We start from the raw sequence: 16,797 nt of genomic DNA, 5'->3' as shown, positions 1-16,797 counted from the left end.
TTCAGTTTAGTGAGCTGGTTTTGAAGAAATGGTGCAAACCAAAAGAGAGGGTGGGTAGGGCCTAGCCTCTTGCAGCAGAACAGGCAGTCTGGTCCCTGGGGCTGGACAGGGACCACAAGGACATGACTTGGAAACTGCCAGTGTGGGCAGCACTATGACATGATTGGAAAGGAGCTAGGGGCCACCTAATAGTTGGTTGACTCTGGCAGCTGTTATGTACCTAAGCTTGGCCAGGATCAGTTGCATTATCTTCCCAGAGCAGAGCCAAGGGGGTTCCTTCCTTTCCCCATCCGAACCTTGAGGATATAGGACCTTGGGAAAGAGTTCAGAATCAGGAACTGGATGAGGGGGTGGATAAAGTGAAAAATGTGCCTCGCTTCCATAAAAAAAAATGAGTTTGGAGATGAGGGTTGGTTTTTCTTGGTTACTGAGCCTGGACGCTCAGTAAACTATCAAGAGCACAAGAAGTTTGGGCTTTCTAGTCCTCTTCGGTGCAGTGTGTCATCAAAGTGCCTGGGCTTTCCCTCCCCTTCCCCAAAGGCTGCTGTGTGTCATACTTATTTGTAAATTAGCATCACTCACTGGTTCCTTGGAATGGCGCCCTATGCTATACACTTAGATGGAACCAAAGTAGCGAGTCAGAGTCAAGGAAGAAAACAGGTGCCCCAGCTGAGGACACCAAATGAATCAAACACGGTGTACTCTCCGTGAGGAGATTCATATCAAGACTGACCTTTGTATCTGTGCATTCATTACAGTGAATCAAAAGTCTCCATGGATGAATATTCTCTCTTAAGATTCATATTCCACTAATGGGGAGAAAGACCGGATGCTCCTTGTCCTTTCCGTGGTGAAAAGCATTTCACTGTATTCTGGATGTCAACATTTTGAGTCTAAAAATAGGACCTCAGGATCCCTGGGTGGCACAGCAGTTTGGCGCCTGCCTTTGGCCAGGGCGCGATCCTGGAGACCCGGGATCGAATCCCACGTCGGGCTCCCGGTGCATGGAGCCTGCTTCTCCCTCTGCCTGTGTCTCTGCCTCTCTCTCTCTCTCTCTCTCTGACTATCATAAATAAATAAAAATTAAAAATAGGACCTCTCCCTTGTATAGTTAAACTTGCCCCAAATAGTGAAGACTCTGAAGGCAATGTCAAACACTGTATGTGAGCCTCATTTCTCAGGAGAATCTCTCAGAGATGATTCATGGTCTATTTAGAACAGAAAGAAATGATAACCCCCTTTTCTCATGAGTTTTAGGACTCTTACTTCTTTGACCACCAAACGATCAACAAACTTAACCTACTTGGAGATGGCAAAGCTACAGCAGACTCTGAAGAGTAAAGAATTTCATTTTTTCGTATCTCTTTGGATACTGGCTATGCTTCCTGAAACACAGGTTCACTAGGAATTCAGTGCTTGCTCGAACAGAATCCTCAAAACTATGAAGATATTTATAGGGAGGAAAAGTCTCCTTATTTCCATTTAAGACTTGGAAGATCTATTTCCCAAATGCCCGCATATATCCTTCCCTTGCTGCAAACCCTTAAGAGATCTGGGGAGTGACCTAATGGGTATTTACATATTATAAAATGCAACATGGATGTGTATTGTTCCCACTATGTGTGGAAATGTCAACTGCATGTTGTATTTACAGAGAAACTGTGTGTGTGTGTGTGTGTGTGTGTGTGCGCGCGTGCTGCGGGGGCACATTTGCTCCCGTGTCCTCTTCTTTTTGTATTCAAAGCACACAGGAATTATTCACAGGTATTATGAGATTCATATCAAGACTGACCTTTGTATCTGTGCATTCATTACAGTGAATCAAAAGCCCTTTTGTGCTATTGAAATTCTCCTCACTCAGCTTCTTTTCATATCTACCTGCCTATATATAGTTAGATAGATAGATAGATACATTCACTTGTGAGTGCTATATATACACGCACGTGCACGCACACACAGCACTCACATGAATAGAAGTGTTAGAATTGATGAGAAAGTGCTCAGATGCTCAGCAGAGGACAGGCTGCCTGTAGGACAACTGCTGGCTTGGGGCATCTTTGTGGAGCATTTGTGACACCTTTGCCTCGCCTGGAGCTTGTCTGAACATCACCTAGGGCTGAGGTGACACAAAAACTCCAAAATCCTTGGCAGAAATTCAGAGCAGCTTTCTACACCCTAGGAAGCCGACATGGACAGTAAATGCTGAAATCCACCAGCAGTCAATACGCCTGGAATGGTCTGGAGTGGATTCAACTCTAAGGAAAGATGTCTTTCCACATTGATTGAAATCCTGTCTCTGAAATTACAGGCTGCCAAAAGCCTGGGAACAAAATGGAACGTTTCCCCGCTCGTTCTCAGCTTTCTGGGCTAATCCACCTGACCTTGCTGGAAAACCTTTGATTTTTATTGTACATGTTTGAGACTTTTATAGCATCTTTTCTCCAAAGGGCATGCTCTGAGACAGCTGTAACCAAGGACAGTTTTAGATCTGAAAATGAAAAGTGGAGAAAGGGAAAGGGAGGGAGGAAAGGAGAGGAGATAAGCGGAAGAAAAGGAGACTATGCAATTCAGCCATCGGCAAGTTCAAACCTTGGTCATTCGAAGCTTAATTCCTGGGTATTACCAAAGCCAGGGACATTGGAACCCCCTAGGGCACAATGATACCATTTCTCAATTTTTGCTCAAATTTCCTTTGCTAATACAAGATTTCTTGTATAGATGCTATGTTAAGAAACAGAAGGACATAAAAATATGAAGTTTTCAAATAATTGAACATTTGAGTTTAATGCTATGTTCTCAGATAGAACCAAGAGAAGTGGGACGCCTGGGTGGCTCAGCAGTTGGGTGTCTGCCTTTGGCTCGGGGCGTGATCCCAGAGTCCCAGGATCGAGTCCCACATCAGGCTCCCTGCATGGAGCCTGCTTCTCCTTCTGCCTGTGTCTCTGCCTCTCTCTTATGTCTTTCATGAGTAAGTAAAATATATATATAAAAAAAAAGAACCAAGAGGAGTGCTCATGATATAATGGTAGTTGCAAATTTCTCTTCCAGGAAAAAGAAAGGAGACCATCACCCACTGGTTCTCAAACATTAGCTGCATTAAGCATCATCTGAGGGTGTGCCGAGGTAGAGACTGCTGGCCCTCCCTCCAGAATTGCTGGATCAATGGGCAAGATCAACTTAGATCTTTCTTACAAGTTCCTAGAAAAGCTGATGTTGCTGGTCCTGAGGCCACGCTCTGAGAAGCCCTGCATGAGTCAAAGGCCTGCTAGGTGCAGGCTCCATGTTGGGTGCTGGGGATCACACCCGAGGGGGCCTAAAATGAAGGTGGTTCTTGTGTCAAGGATGTTTGCTTGAGTAACCATGACGCATCATCAGAAATGCCGTAAGAGCGACACGGATACATAACACTGTGACAACTCTTAAGACAGGAATTGTCTCCCAAGCAGAGAAGGAAGAAAATGATCATGGAAAAATCATGGAGGTCTTGGTATTGGCTCTGGGCCACAGGGTTGAGGAGAACTTGGACATCTGATGAAGGGGGAGACAGATTTTTCTGGATGGAGAGAAGAGTGTGAACAAAGTCATGGAGGTCAGAGGCAACTTGAATGTGGGTTCAAGTAAACAGTCCAGTCAGGAATGAAGGGTGGACTGAAGGGTGGGATAGCAGAGATAGAATTCCCTAAATGTGGCGATGCCTTCTCTTGCCCTCTGCCTTTATACGTGCCGTTTCTTTTTCCAGAAAAGTCCTCCCTTCTTGAACAAATGACAATCCCTCCTTCAAGCTTAGCTTGCAACTTCCGATTTTCTTCTCAGTCCCCTTTAGAAACCTCAGTTCTTTCCTCTCAAAACCTAAATTATGGCGTTCAGGGCATGTGTCTATGCACACACTCCTTGGCTGGTGCCGATCGTTCTTAAGGTTTCAACTACCATTTATGCAGAGATGCTTAAATATGTGTTTCCACCCTCCCAGCTCCCACGTCTCACGTCAGCCTAAGACGTGTACACCCGCTCTTCACCACCAAGCCCCACTCTTGGAGTTCTTTCATCTCCAAAACATCACCGTCCTCTGTTTCTACTGCTCCTCCTCTGTTCTCTCCAACTTAGCAGACGCCAGCGTCCACCCTTCTGTCCAACTACGAACCTGGGCTTCTTCCTTGACTCTGTCTTTTGTCTTATGCAACCCATTAGCTGTTCATGTCCTCTTCTCTGCCCGCCCCCCACCCCCTGGCTTCTTGGGCACACCCGAGGCGTTCCTCACCTGGATTTTTGCACCTGCCTCCTAACTGGATCCCTCCAATGGCTTCAGGATAAAGTCCAAACCTCAACGTGGATTATAGGGGCCTTCACGATATAGGCCCACCCACTTTTTAAATCTTTCATGGCTCTTTTCTAGCCACTTTCCCAACTAATGAAGTGCTTGTAGTTCATCAAAATGCCCTCCCCTTTCATTTCCTCATCTACCTTCAAGATCCAGAATCTTCTACCTAGGCTCTGGATTTTTCCCCCCACCTCTTTTTTCTTTATCCTTTTTTCCATTTCTTTCTTTGGCTAACTCTGATTCATCATCAGACATCTCTCCTCTGTTTCCAAAAAGCAATTCTCGATAACCAACAGCCCTCTTCCCCATCCCACACCCCGACCCCTTACAACTCACATCGAGCTAGGTGAGAATCCCATATGTCCTTGGAATGCCCTGTGTCTAGCTATTATGGCACTGTTATATTCTACGCACTAGTTCTTTGTCCAATAGTGCATGTGTGGGTGTGAGGTGTTTCCAGAAATCACATGCCCTACCCCCAAAACATTATCTCAATCTCTATGATGGGAAGCACGTCATTTGGGAAGGCTTTCCAGGTGATTCTCACCCAGTCTCTTCTGTTGCACTAGAGAGCCTCTAGAGGGATACATATCCCCAGCCCCGGACACAGAACTTGGCACATTATAGGTTACCATCACATGTTCGATGATGGTGGGTACACCAGATGCTAGGGTAATGAGTTCTTCCTCTAGTAGGCAATGAGTAGGCATGTAACATTTGTGAGTAGGGACTGAACCCAGAGTAATGCATTGAGAAAGTGCTATGAGATCGGTGACGTGTGAATTAATTGGAGGAGAGAGGGGAAGTACATATGGCATACTGAATCCTGGATGGCAAGTGGCTGAGATTACCGAGGATATGGGGCTGCCAGCGTAAAAACTACTCAGAGTGACATTCAGACCCCACATTGAAGCACACAAAGTCTTTATGGGAGTCCCTGGTGAAAGGACCTAAGAGGTCATCTGTAGGCAACCGGGTGGCATAACTGCCTAACGGTCTTCAGCCAGAGAGCAAACGCTTCTGCATGACATGGCTAGAGTGGATACGGGAGGTCCAGACTGGAGTGGACCCAATATGAACCTGGGGCAACTGTTTCTAGATCCAGTTTAGTCTGGAGAAGCCTGGCCCTAGGAGGGGACCCATTCTAGAACAGATTCAATTCCCAGCTGATCCGCTTCAGACTGATTCTGACCAACAGATTCTGGTATCGACAACCAGATTCTAGGCAAGAGTGAATGAATGCACAGACACACCCCCTAGCCTTCATTAAGTCAGAATTCTGGAAAAGGTGAAACTGCCTTTCAGGCTGAATTTTTTTTCCTGCCAACTTATTTTGTTTGATTACAACAAACATCTAGAAGATGCTTGTCCTTCACTTTCGGTCTCCTTTTAGCCTTTGTCAGTCACCTTGTGGGCTCCCCACAGGTGGTTCCATTTGTAATCCATTTGACACAGCAAGACTATCATAATTAATGAAGCTCCCTACAGCACTGCCAGTGACCCAGAATGTAGGACAGGAGAGGCGCTGGAGCAGGGGAAAGAAGAGCGGGCTGAGAGCCAGGAGACCTGGACGTGGTCAGGAGCCTGCTGTGGGGCTGTCTTAGAAAGAGGGCAGCTCACTTTTCTTTCATGCCTTTGTCTCCAGCCTTAAACGGGAAGGATGGGAAAGAAAAGACCCTGCCTAAAACGAGGGCATCATCACGAACCATTAAAACTCCTGCTCTTGGCTGCCTCCCTTCATTTGTCACCGAAAAGCAATTTAAAACACACTTGAGTTGTCAACTCAAGGGGTGACTGTGGTGGGAAAGGGGGAAGACACGATTGAATCTTTAAGTGCTAAAATAAACATGGAAGTTTCCGAGGCAAGGAGGAGAGTGAGGCCCTGAGAACACTGGCATCTGGGCGCTTCCAGGGTAGGATGCCCAGAGCCCGCCTGGTGGGATTTTCACATGGTCAGGGTTGGAGGTAGGAACACAGGGAACCAAGAGTGGCATCTTTTCCCTTTTTGTCTCTCTGCTTCAAACACACATGGAATAAAAAGAGAAAGGAAAGAAGAAGCCAGAAGAAAACCAGATGGCTTTCTATAATGGTTTTCATCCAGTTACAAAGATGTTTTGACAATAAAGTCCTGGAGAAAAGGCCTGGAATATATTTTTCCACATTTCACCGTGCACTGTTTCTTGCATATGTTCACCTACACCCATATAATAAACAGAGCAGCTGCTAAAGGATTCCAGGAAGGTCACGGGAAAGCTCCTGCGCTCTATCTTGGTACACAGAGTCAGACACAGGAATCTGGCCGATTCGTTCATTAAAATGGTGCCATATGCATCTGCTAAAGAATGTTCCCAGAGGGACCCAAGAGGGCCTGCTCTCCTTCCCTCGGGCCTTCTCAGACCCTCCGGTTCAGACTTATATCTCCCTTTCTCTCCTGGTCAGCTCATAGAGACATCATGCTATGAGTCCCCAGGAAACTTCAAGAACAAGAGCTGTGGCATCACATGCCAAGGGGCCCATTTTTCCCCTAGGTGAAGAAGCCTTTACGTGAATTGAAGTCTTCACCTCAATTTTTTTTTTTTTTAAATTGTTCTTCAAAATCCTACTGCCTTAATATCTCTTGAACAGGTCCCTGAATCTCCTAGCTTGTTCCTTTTCAGGTTCTAAACAGATTTAAGGTTTAAATCCTGAGTATCAGGGCACCTGGGTGGCTTGGTGGTTGAGTGTCTTCAGCTCAGGTCATGATCCCGGGGTCCGGGGATTGAGCCCCGCATCAGGCTCCCTGCAGGGAGCCTGCTTCTCCCTCTGCTTATGTCTCTGTCTTTCTCTTTGTCTCTCATGAATAAATAAATAAAACCTTAAAAAAAAACAGCAAATAAATCCCGAGTGTCATTTATTTGTATTATTCCCATTTATTTGTGAAAAGGGAATAATATATGCTTTTCCTCACAGTATCAATCATTTATTACTATTATTATATTGAAAATATATTTAAAATTCTACTTTTTTTTTCTGTTGATAAAAGTAATACAAAGTCATACAAAATATGTCTAGTCTTCAGGATGATAAAAATGCCCTAAGTAAATAAAATGAAATTTCTGTTTTTCCATTACTGCATGTTTCGGGAACTGTCGGATGTATTTCCATGAGATGTAGAGGGAATGTTCTGGAGGGTTTGATTTAAAACAGAGACCACATGGCACATGTGGCATATACCGTTCAGTGTGAGGGCCCTGGCAGTTGTCCTCCCGGGCAGTGGATTGTGGGGCCTCCCTGCTGTTGACCAGGGGTACTTGCCAAACATATGAAGAAACTGAGGATAGCTTCAGACCTGAACTCCACCCCCAAGTCCCAGGGACCGATGTTCTGTTCTGCAGGCTCAAGGCCAATGAGCAGTAGCAGGGGTGGTTCTGTTTGGTGAGGACGGGGCATCTTCCTGAGCCAAGCCGGGCGGGCCTGCTGGTAAAGAATACCGGTACCACCAGCAGTAATCACAGTAGAGCCTCAGTCCAGCGTCTGCTCTCTGAGAGGTTGGGAGAAGACCCAAGACCTGCGGTGCTTCATTTAACCCCCCCCAATGGCCCCCTGGAGTAAGTGATGCTATTCTCTCCTTTTCAGGGATGAGGAATTTGAGGTGGCTGGAAGTGAAGCTGCTTGCTCCATGGCACAAAGTTGGTAAGTGGCAGAGCCAGCATTGGAACCCGAGGGTCGCCTTCATCCAAAGTCCCCGGTCCCCACCACCAGGCGTGTTTCTAGCAACAATCTGCCATGCTGTGGGCAGAGGCCTCTCTCATCACCACACCGCATCTGCTTCCTGAAACCCCTGCTAGGTGCCCACAGCGCTAACACCCAGAGTTCAAGCCAGTTAGTCTGCTCCCGGGGCCCACATTTATCATGTATGCTGGCTGTTATTCTGCTATGTTCTAGGCATTGCTCTGGGGACAGAAGCATGTAGAGGCCCTTCCGTCATGCAAGTTACATCCTCGGGAAAATATCTCCCCATTTCTGTGTCACAGCGCATATTCCCAGAGGCTCTGGGATCACATTCCACAGTCCGTGTGACCTTGGCTAAGTTGGCTCATCTCCCTTTGCCTCAGTTTCTTGTAAATTGGGAGACATGAATAGCATTTCCCCCAGAGATGTTACTAGAATTAAAGAGGTTAATACACATGAAGTATTGAGGGTAGTGGTAGTGATATTGTGATTTATGATAAGGCATATGTGATATATATATATTTGGCATATATGATAGGCATATATTATATATATATATATATATATATATATATATATATTTTTTTTTTTTTTTTTTGGCTTCCATCTCATTCCTGGCACAAAGCTCCTAAAATCCCTGGAATTTCCTAAGTGATGACAGCAGTAAAGGTGTCTTTTGTTATGTTAATAGGTTACTTTCAAAACCCACCTAAGGATGGGGGCTGGTTGCTAGGAGAACCGACTGTGTGATTAGAGGGCTGGAACTTTCATTCCCACCCGAAGGGCTGGGGAAGAGGAGGAACTGAAGATTGAGTTCGATCACCAATGACCAGGGATCACTCATGCCTGTGAAACGAAGCCTCCATAAAAACCAACAAAGGACAGGCCTGGAGAGCTGCCGTGTTGGGCACGCGTGGAGACCTGAGCAGCCTGGTGCGCTGGGGGAGGGATGGCATCTCCTTGTCCTTCCCCACGCCCTCCCCTTGCATCTGACTTCTGGCTATTGCTGAGTTACCTCCTTTTATAATAACTGGTGATCTAGCACATAACATGCTTCTCTGAGTTCTGTGAGTCGCTCTAGCAAATTAACCTGGTGTGTGGAGGGGGTCCTTGGAACTTCCAACCCGTACATCTCAAGTGGTGGGAGAGGGCAGTCTCGTAGCCCTTAGCTTGGGGGATCTGCAGCTGCATCCAGGTCATCTCAGAATTCAGTGCCCGTGTCCACAGATTGGTGGTATGGAAAACCACTCCTGCACGTTGGAATTGGGTGCAGACATCACAGTGGCAGGCCGTAAGACCTCAATATATGTTAATTATTATTACTTCTTTTAGAATACTAAATAAACATCTAGATGGCAGAGGTCTTTCTATGGAATTTGGAGGACTTGATGGGAGGAGAAGGAAGGGAAGGAAGGGAGGGAAGGAAGGGAAGGGAAGGGAAGGAAGGGAAGGGAAGGGAAGGGAAGGGAAGGGAGGGAAGGGAAGGGAGGAAGGGAAGGGAAGAGGGGGGAAGGAAGGGGGAGGGGGATGGAGGGGGGGAGGAGGGGAGGTGATGGACGGGTCGGGAGGGATCGGAGTTGGGAGGGAGGGTGGGAGGCGGAGGGAGCGAGGAGGGGCGGAAGGAGGAGGCGGAGGATGAAGGAGGACTTGTTGTCTTTCTTTCTTCTCTTTCGTACTCTTCTTCTTTTCTTTCTTTCTTCTTTCTTTCTTTCTTCTTCTTTCTTTCTTTCGTTCTTCTTTCTTTCTTATTTCTTTCTTTCCTCTTTTCTAAAGATTTTATATACTTATTGAGAAAGAGAGAGAGCACCCGCAGAGAGAATTTCAAGCTGACTCCATCCTGAGCACTGAACCTGAGGCAGGGCTTGATCTGAGGACCCTGAAATCATGATCTGGTCAGCAACCAAGAGTCAGACACTTGACCGACAGAGTTACCCAGGCGCCCCCCGTCCCTTTGGATATTTCTCAAGTGTCCTCCTCTAGGCTGCAAACTTCTTTTTTTTTTTTAATTTTTTTTAATTTTTATTTTATGATAGTCACAGAGAGAGAGAGAGAGAGAGAGAGAAAGAGAGAGAGAGAGAGAGAGAGGCAGAGACACAGGCAGAGGGAGAAGCAGGCTCCATGCACCGGGAGCCCGACGTGGGATTCGATCCCGGATCTCCAGGATCGCACCCTGGGCCAAAGGCAGGCGCCAAACAGATGCCTGATCTAAGGGATCCCTAGGCTGTAAACTTCTTAAAGACAAGAGCCAAGTCTCCAGTTCTTTTGTTTGCCCCACCTGAGGACACCTGCTCTTGACGGGGGAGGCCAGTGGGGAAGGCCTCTGTTTGAGGGTCAGAGTGTGTCTCTGCTCTACTCAGAGCACAACTGTGTTCACCTGAGGGGCTCCATTTTCATCATCATATCTTCTTGAACAGAGAAGAGTGTATGCTCAGTGCCTTCCATCGTTTGTGTAAAACAAATTTGTAATATCTCAAGAAACAGGTCCCAAGGCTATCACGTTAAAAACATCTTGTGCCTCAAAGAGAAATGACAAGACTTACCTTGATTTTTCAATGGTAAAGGCATAGTTTCCCTGAGTTTGCTTAAAAGGTTTTTCATTTCTCGCATGTCTCTGCAAAAGTGATAAAAAGAAAAAAAAATCAGCTGTAAGTTTTTGAAATGCAATCCCAAACAGTCTGTTCTATGAGACAATCGGGAGACGAGAGTCTGTGCTTAATTGTACTAGCTCTAGTTTCCAGTAGGCAAATATTGAATTTATTTTGCTTTTACAAGAAAAAAAAAATCTGAGACTGATGGCTGTGGAAGGAGTGAGAGCGACTCTGGCAAACATTTCCACGGGGCATTCTGCTGTGGGAGCCCTCGTCCCTGCCCTCAGTTGGACCTGGCTGGGGTCAGAAGAGTCTCTGGTGACAAGGACAGTATTGCAGCTTTATGAAAGGGAGGTCAAGGACATGCAAGTAGAGTAACAGGGGTCCTCGGGGCCAAGCTGAGGCTGGGTGACGTTGCTCTCAGACTTTCAGGTCAGATGGCTGCTGTGTTTGTACAGGTTCACTTGCTACTGTCCCATTCCCGTGACTGAAATTCAATGTCCCACAGGAGTTAGGGATTCACAAGGCTCAACATTCATTAAATTGACTTGGACTGATGGGAGACTGAAATTCTAAAACCTTCAGAGAAGAGCTCTTCACAGTGGCAGGAGAGATATTGTGGAAGACAGAGAGAGAGGGAGAGAGAAGCACCTGGGACAGAAGGACCTGCCCCTAGCACCTCGCATGTAGGTAAGCCACTGCATACCTCCAACATTGCTGTGCTCACATCATAAGAGTATGTGTGACCCCCAAATCAACAAACCATGGAGCAGGAAGCCATTCCAAGGGCTTCTAGTTTGGGGTAGAGGTCAGTTGGACTTTTCAAATCCTTGGGGCAGTAGTTCTCCCCATGTTGAATTCTCTCCATGTAACTCATCCATTGGAGTTAGTGCTCTTGAAATCATGGGACATCGTGGTAGATTTCATTTACAAAAGCAAAAATCAGATACGTCTTTTTCAGTTAGCTCTAGGATAGGGATGCAACAGCAGCAGGTACTGAGGATTTAAGAAAGCCTTTTGGGGGAGGATCATCTGAAAGTTGAGGAAATTTTAATCACTAACTTATTTTTCTTTTGCTCTATGAAGAACAAGAATCATCATTTAATTTTCCATATGAAATCCTTCAGTTCCTTGCGGTATTTCTTTACAAAATTCTTTTATAGGCTCCACACCCAATGTGGGGCTTGAATTCACAACCATAAGATTAAGAGTTGTAGGCTCGACCAGCTGAGCCAGCCGGGCGCCCCTGCCCCAGTCCGTTTCTTGGTATACAACTGTTGTCTTGAGTATGGTTTGAGGAACACTTGTTCTAGGGGAGGCCAGGGACCCCACAGCATCTCTCCTTAAGCACCGGCTAATATGTAACAAGGAACTCTTTCTCAGGAATAGCTAATTGGAGGGGGCACTTGGGTGGCCCAGTAGTTGAACATCCGTCTTTGGCTCAGGTTGTGATCCTGGGGGCCTGGGATTGAGCCCTGCATCATGCTTCCTGTAGGAAGCCTGCTTCTCCCTCTGCCTATGTCTCTGCTCCTCTCTCTGTGTCTCTCGTGAATAAATAAATAAAATCTTTTAAAAAATCTTAAAACAAAAAGGAATAACTGGAAAAGGAGAAGAAAGCAGCTTTGTGGGTCAGGTGTAGAAATAAACATAAGAAAATCAGAATCCTTTCCCATAAGTATGAGGATACGTCTGTGGGGCACAGATGTCTATAAGGCCCAAAAGGTATTTCTAGAGAGAGAAGGTGAAAGGGGGGGGGGGGGGGGACCAGGAAGGCAGGGCCCCACATCGAAAAGCTCAAGGGGCATATTCTGATTTCCTGTAAAATCCTCAGGGGCAGATGGGATGGGAGGTGGGCGGGCCGACCATGGGAACCAGCTGGGAGTGCAGAATGTGAGACTGAGGCAGAGTCTCCCCAGACAGCACCGATTCTCAGTCCTGGTGCTCCAAGGAGAAGCACCATGTGCCAAGACCCCACCCCCTGAGAGCCTGATACAGCTGGTTTATGGGGATGGGGGCTTGGGAATCAATGTTTTTAAGAAGCCCTCCTGGGTGACCCACCCAGTGTTAGGCGCCCTGATGTGTCAGGGCAGAGAGGGAGAACTCAGGAAGCAGCCTTACCAGACCTGGGCTCCTGAGCCTACTTATTTCAGCCATTCCCACCTCCTTTGAACCTGAATCTGGACTTTAGGGCTGAACTTCGAAACTATGGGTTATACTCTCCCGTTTCTTCTTTTAATTGAGGTAAAATTGGTATCGAACATTATTGAAGTTTCAGGTGTCTAACATTACAAATTGCCATCTGTACGTACTACAAAGTGATTACTTCTGCAGGTGCAGTTAGGCTCCAACACCCTACAATTGACCTCTTCCAACCATTTCGCCTCCCTCTATCCCCCACCCTTCCCCTCTATAACCGCTAATCTGTTCTCTTGTATCTGTGAGTTGTTTTGTTTGCTTTGTTTTTGTAGATTCCACAGACGAGAGGGATCCCATGGTATTTGTCTTTCTCTGTGTCACTTATTTCACTTATCATAATACCTTCATGATCCATCCATGTTGTTCCAAGTCACAACTGAACAGTATTCCATTAGGGTGTGCGTGCACTCACACACACACACACACACACACCCATCTTTTTGTGGTTTTCCCATCTTTCTTTTTGTAACTGATTTCTAGTTTCATACTATGATAGTAAGGAAAGATACTTGATATGATTTCAATCTTCCTGAATTTACTGAGACTTGTTTTGTGGCCTAACATGTGATCTGTCTTAGAGAGTGTTCCATGTACACTCGAAAAGAATGTGTATTCTGTTACTTTTGGATGGAGTGTCTGTATATATTTATTACGTGCATCTGGTCTAGTGTGTCATTTAGGGTCAATGTTTCCTTATTAATTTTGGATTTGCATGATCTATTAGTTGATGTAAGTGGGATGTAACCATCAGTACACTGCTGTCAGTTTCTTCTTTTAGGTTTGTCAATCTTGGTTTTATATATCTGGGTGCTCCTTTGATAGGCATATATATAGTTAAAAGTGTTATATCTTTTTGTTGGATTAACCCTTTTACATTATGTAACGCCCTTCTTTGTTTATTACCACAGTCTATGTTTTACATAGACTCTACCCCCAACATGGGGCTTGGCTTGGATTCGTGACTCCAAGTTCAACAGTAACATGCTCTACCGACTGACTCAGCCAGATGCCCCCCCTGTTATCACAGTTTTTGCTTTAAAGTCTATTTTGTCTGCTATGGATATACCTACAGCAGATTTATTTTCATTTCCATTTGCATGAAATATCTTTCTTCCCTTCTCTTTCAGTCTTTGTGTGTCCTGAAGTGAGTCTCTTGTTGGTAGCCTGCAGATGGATCCTATTTTTATTTATCCCTTCAGTCACTCTATGTCTTTTGATTGGAGAGTTTTGTTCCTTTACATTTAAAGTAGGTTTTGATAGGTAAGTACTTATTGCCATTTTGTTAATTGTTTTCTGGCTGTTTTTTTTTTAATATATTTTTTTCTTTATTTATGATAGTCACACAGAGAGAGAGAGAGAGAGAGAGAGAGGCAGAGACACAGGCAGAGGGAGAAGCAGGCTCCATGCACCGGGAGCCCGACGTGGGATTCGATCCCGGGTCTCCAGGATCGCGCCCTGGGCCAAAGGCAGGTGCCAAACCACTGCGCCACCCAGGGATCCCCATTCTGGCTGGTTTTGTACTTCCTGTCCATTCCTTTCTTCTTTCTCTCTTACCCTGTGGTTTCATGGCTCTCTTTAGCGTTTTGTTTAGATTCTCTCATTTTCTTTGTGTTTTTATGGTAAGTTTTTGCTTTGTGGCTTACCATAAAGTTCACAAATAAGTTCCTATGTATAAAATGGCCTATTTTGAATTACTAGCAACATTCCAAAACTTTATATTTCTTCTACCTCCTGCCATTTTATATTTTTGATATCCCATTTTACATCTTTTAATTCATTAATTAATTTTTAAAGATTTTATTTATTTATTCATGAGACACACAGAGAGGAGAGAGAGAGAGACAGAGACAGAGACAGAGACAGGCAGAGAGAGAAGCAGGCTCCATGCAGGGAGCCTGACCTAGGACTTGATCCCCAGTCTCCAAGATCAGGCCCTGGGATGAAAGCAGTGCTAAACCACTGAGCCACTGGGCTGCCGCTACATCTTTTAATTTAATGTACACTTTAAGTCTTGTAGCTTCAGTTAGCTGTACTATTTTTGTCTTTTAACCTTCATAGTTGCTTAGAAAGTGACTGATTCACTACTTTCACTAAATATTTACCTTTTCTGGTAGGATTTTGTATATATTTCCTTGTTATTAATTAGTGTTATTTCTTTTCAGTTTAGAAAAGTTCCTTTAACACTTACTGTGATTCTGGGTTAGTGGTGATGAGCTCCTTATAGCTCTTGCTTATCTGGAAAACTCCTTTTTAAAAACTATTTTATTAAAAATATTTAATTTACTTATTTGAGAGAGAAAGCACCAGCAGGGGGAGAGGCAGAAGGTGAAAGAGAAGCAGGCTCCCCACCGAACAGGGAGCCCAATTGGGGGCTCAATCCTAGGACCCTGAGATCATGACCTGAGCTGAAGGCAGATGCTTCACCAGCTGAGCCACCCAGGCACCCTTTGTTTGTCTGGAAAACTCTGAATCTCTCCTTCAAATTTTTTTTTAAGTGGGCTCCATGCTGGGCACAGAGCCCACTGTGAGGTCTGAACCTGTGACCCCAAGGTCACCTGACCTGAGATCAAGCATCAGACACTCAACAGACTGAGCCACTCAGGAGACCTCTCCCTCAACTTTGAATGATAACTTTGATAACTTGCTGAGAATTCTGTTTTTTTTTTTTTAAGACTTTATTTATTTATTTGACAAAGAGAGAGAGAATGACCCAGAGACCACAAGCAGAGGGAGCAGCAGAGGGAAAGGGAGAAGCAGGCTCCTGGCTGAGCAGGGAGCCTGATATGGTGCTTGATCCCAGGACGCTGGGATCATGACCTGAGCCGAAGGCCAAGGTTTAACTGACTGAGCCACTCAGGTGCCCCAACTTGCTGAGAATTCTTGGTGAGTTTTTTTCCTTTCAGCACTTTCCTTTCAGCTACTCTCTCCTGGCTTGCAAGGTTTCTGCTGACAACTCTGCTGGCATACTTATGGGGTTTCTTGTGCTGTTTTTTTAAGATTCTCTCTTATCTTTAACTTTTACCATTTTAATTATAATTTACCATTTTAATTATAATTATAATTACCATTTTAATTATAATATGTCTTGTGGATCTCTTTGAGTTCTTTTTATTCAGGACTCTCTATTTCTTAAATCTAGATTCCTTGCCCAGATTAGAAAGGTTTTCAACTATTATCTCTTCAAGTTTCTGGTTTCTTTCTATAAGTTTTCTGGCCTTTTTTTTCTCTCTTCTCTTTCTGGAGCCTCTCTTATATAAACATTATTCCACTTGATATCTCAGAGGTCCCTTAAATTATCTTCATTTTTTACAATTCTTTTTACTTTTTGTTCTCCTGCCCAGATGACTTCTGTTGCTTTCTCTTCTAGCTTGTTGATGAGATTTTTGGCTTTATCCAGTCTGCTCTTGAACCCCTTTAGTATACTTTTATACTTTTTAGATCAGTTATGGTATTCTTCAGCTCTGTAACTACTCTATGGAACTTTCTTATATTTTCTATCTCTTTGTTGAGGATCTCCATGTTCATCCATTCTTCTGAGTTCCTTGAGCATCTTTATGACCATGACTTTAAACTCCTTATCAGGTGGGCTGGGCTGCTTATGTCTTTTTCATCAATATTTTTTTCTGCTGTTTTGTCTTTTTGTTGTTGTTGTTGTTGTTGTTGTTTGTTTGTTTGAAACATAATGTTTTGTTGAAACATTTGGTCTTATTCTCTGTGTTTGTTTGTATGTAATAGTCAAATCAACTACCTCTTCCAGCCTTGAAGAATGTCTTTGGGCAGGAGAGGTCATGTGGAGCCCAGATATGCAATCCCCTCTGATCACCAGAACTAGGTGCTCAAGGATTATCGTCTGATGGGCTGCGCATACCCATATGCTGTACCAGGGTTATATCTGTGGTATGGGGGTGGGTGGGATTGGCCCTTGGCCTGGCTGTGACATGTGCTTTTGCTCTGATGGTGAGTGGGATTTTCACCTGGGCATGC

The 16,797-nt window shown here is 44.9% G+C and overlaps 1 protein-coding gene across 3 annotated transcripts in view; it reads right to left on the bottom strand.

The window, feature by feature from the left end:
* The window catches only part of RGS7BP (regulator of G protein signaling 7 binding protein), a 102,819-nt gene that overhangs the window by 6,392 nt on the left and 79,630 nt on the right, over window positions 1–16,797 (bottom strand). For 2 of the 3 annotated variants that reach the window (XM_038530708.1, XM_038530709.1), the window contains exon 5: window positions 10,570–10,640. In XM_038530708.1, coding sequence (XP_038386636.1) covers window positions 10,570–10,640 — 71 coding nt within the window. Of the gene's footprint in view, window positions 1–10,565; window positions 10,641–16,797 lie in introns of those variants that run through there. The other variant, XM_038530710.1, reaches the window with a different exon arrangement.

The sequence above is a fragment of the Canis lupus genome, chromosome 2 (genome assembly GCF_011100685.1).
Source record: "Canis lupus familiaris isolate Mischka breed German Shepherd chromosome 2, alternate assembly UU_Cfam_GSD_1.0, whole genome shotgun sequence".
Taxonomy (NCBI): domain Eukaryota; kingdom Metazoa; phylum Chordata; class Mammalia; order Carnivora; family Canidae; genus Canis; species Canis lupus.
Note: the sequence above shows the minus strand (reverse complement) of the source record. Positions and strands in the feature narration are given on the sequence as shown.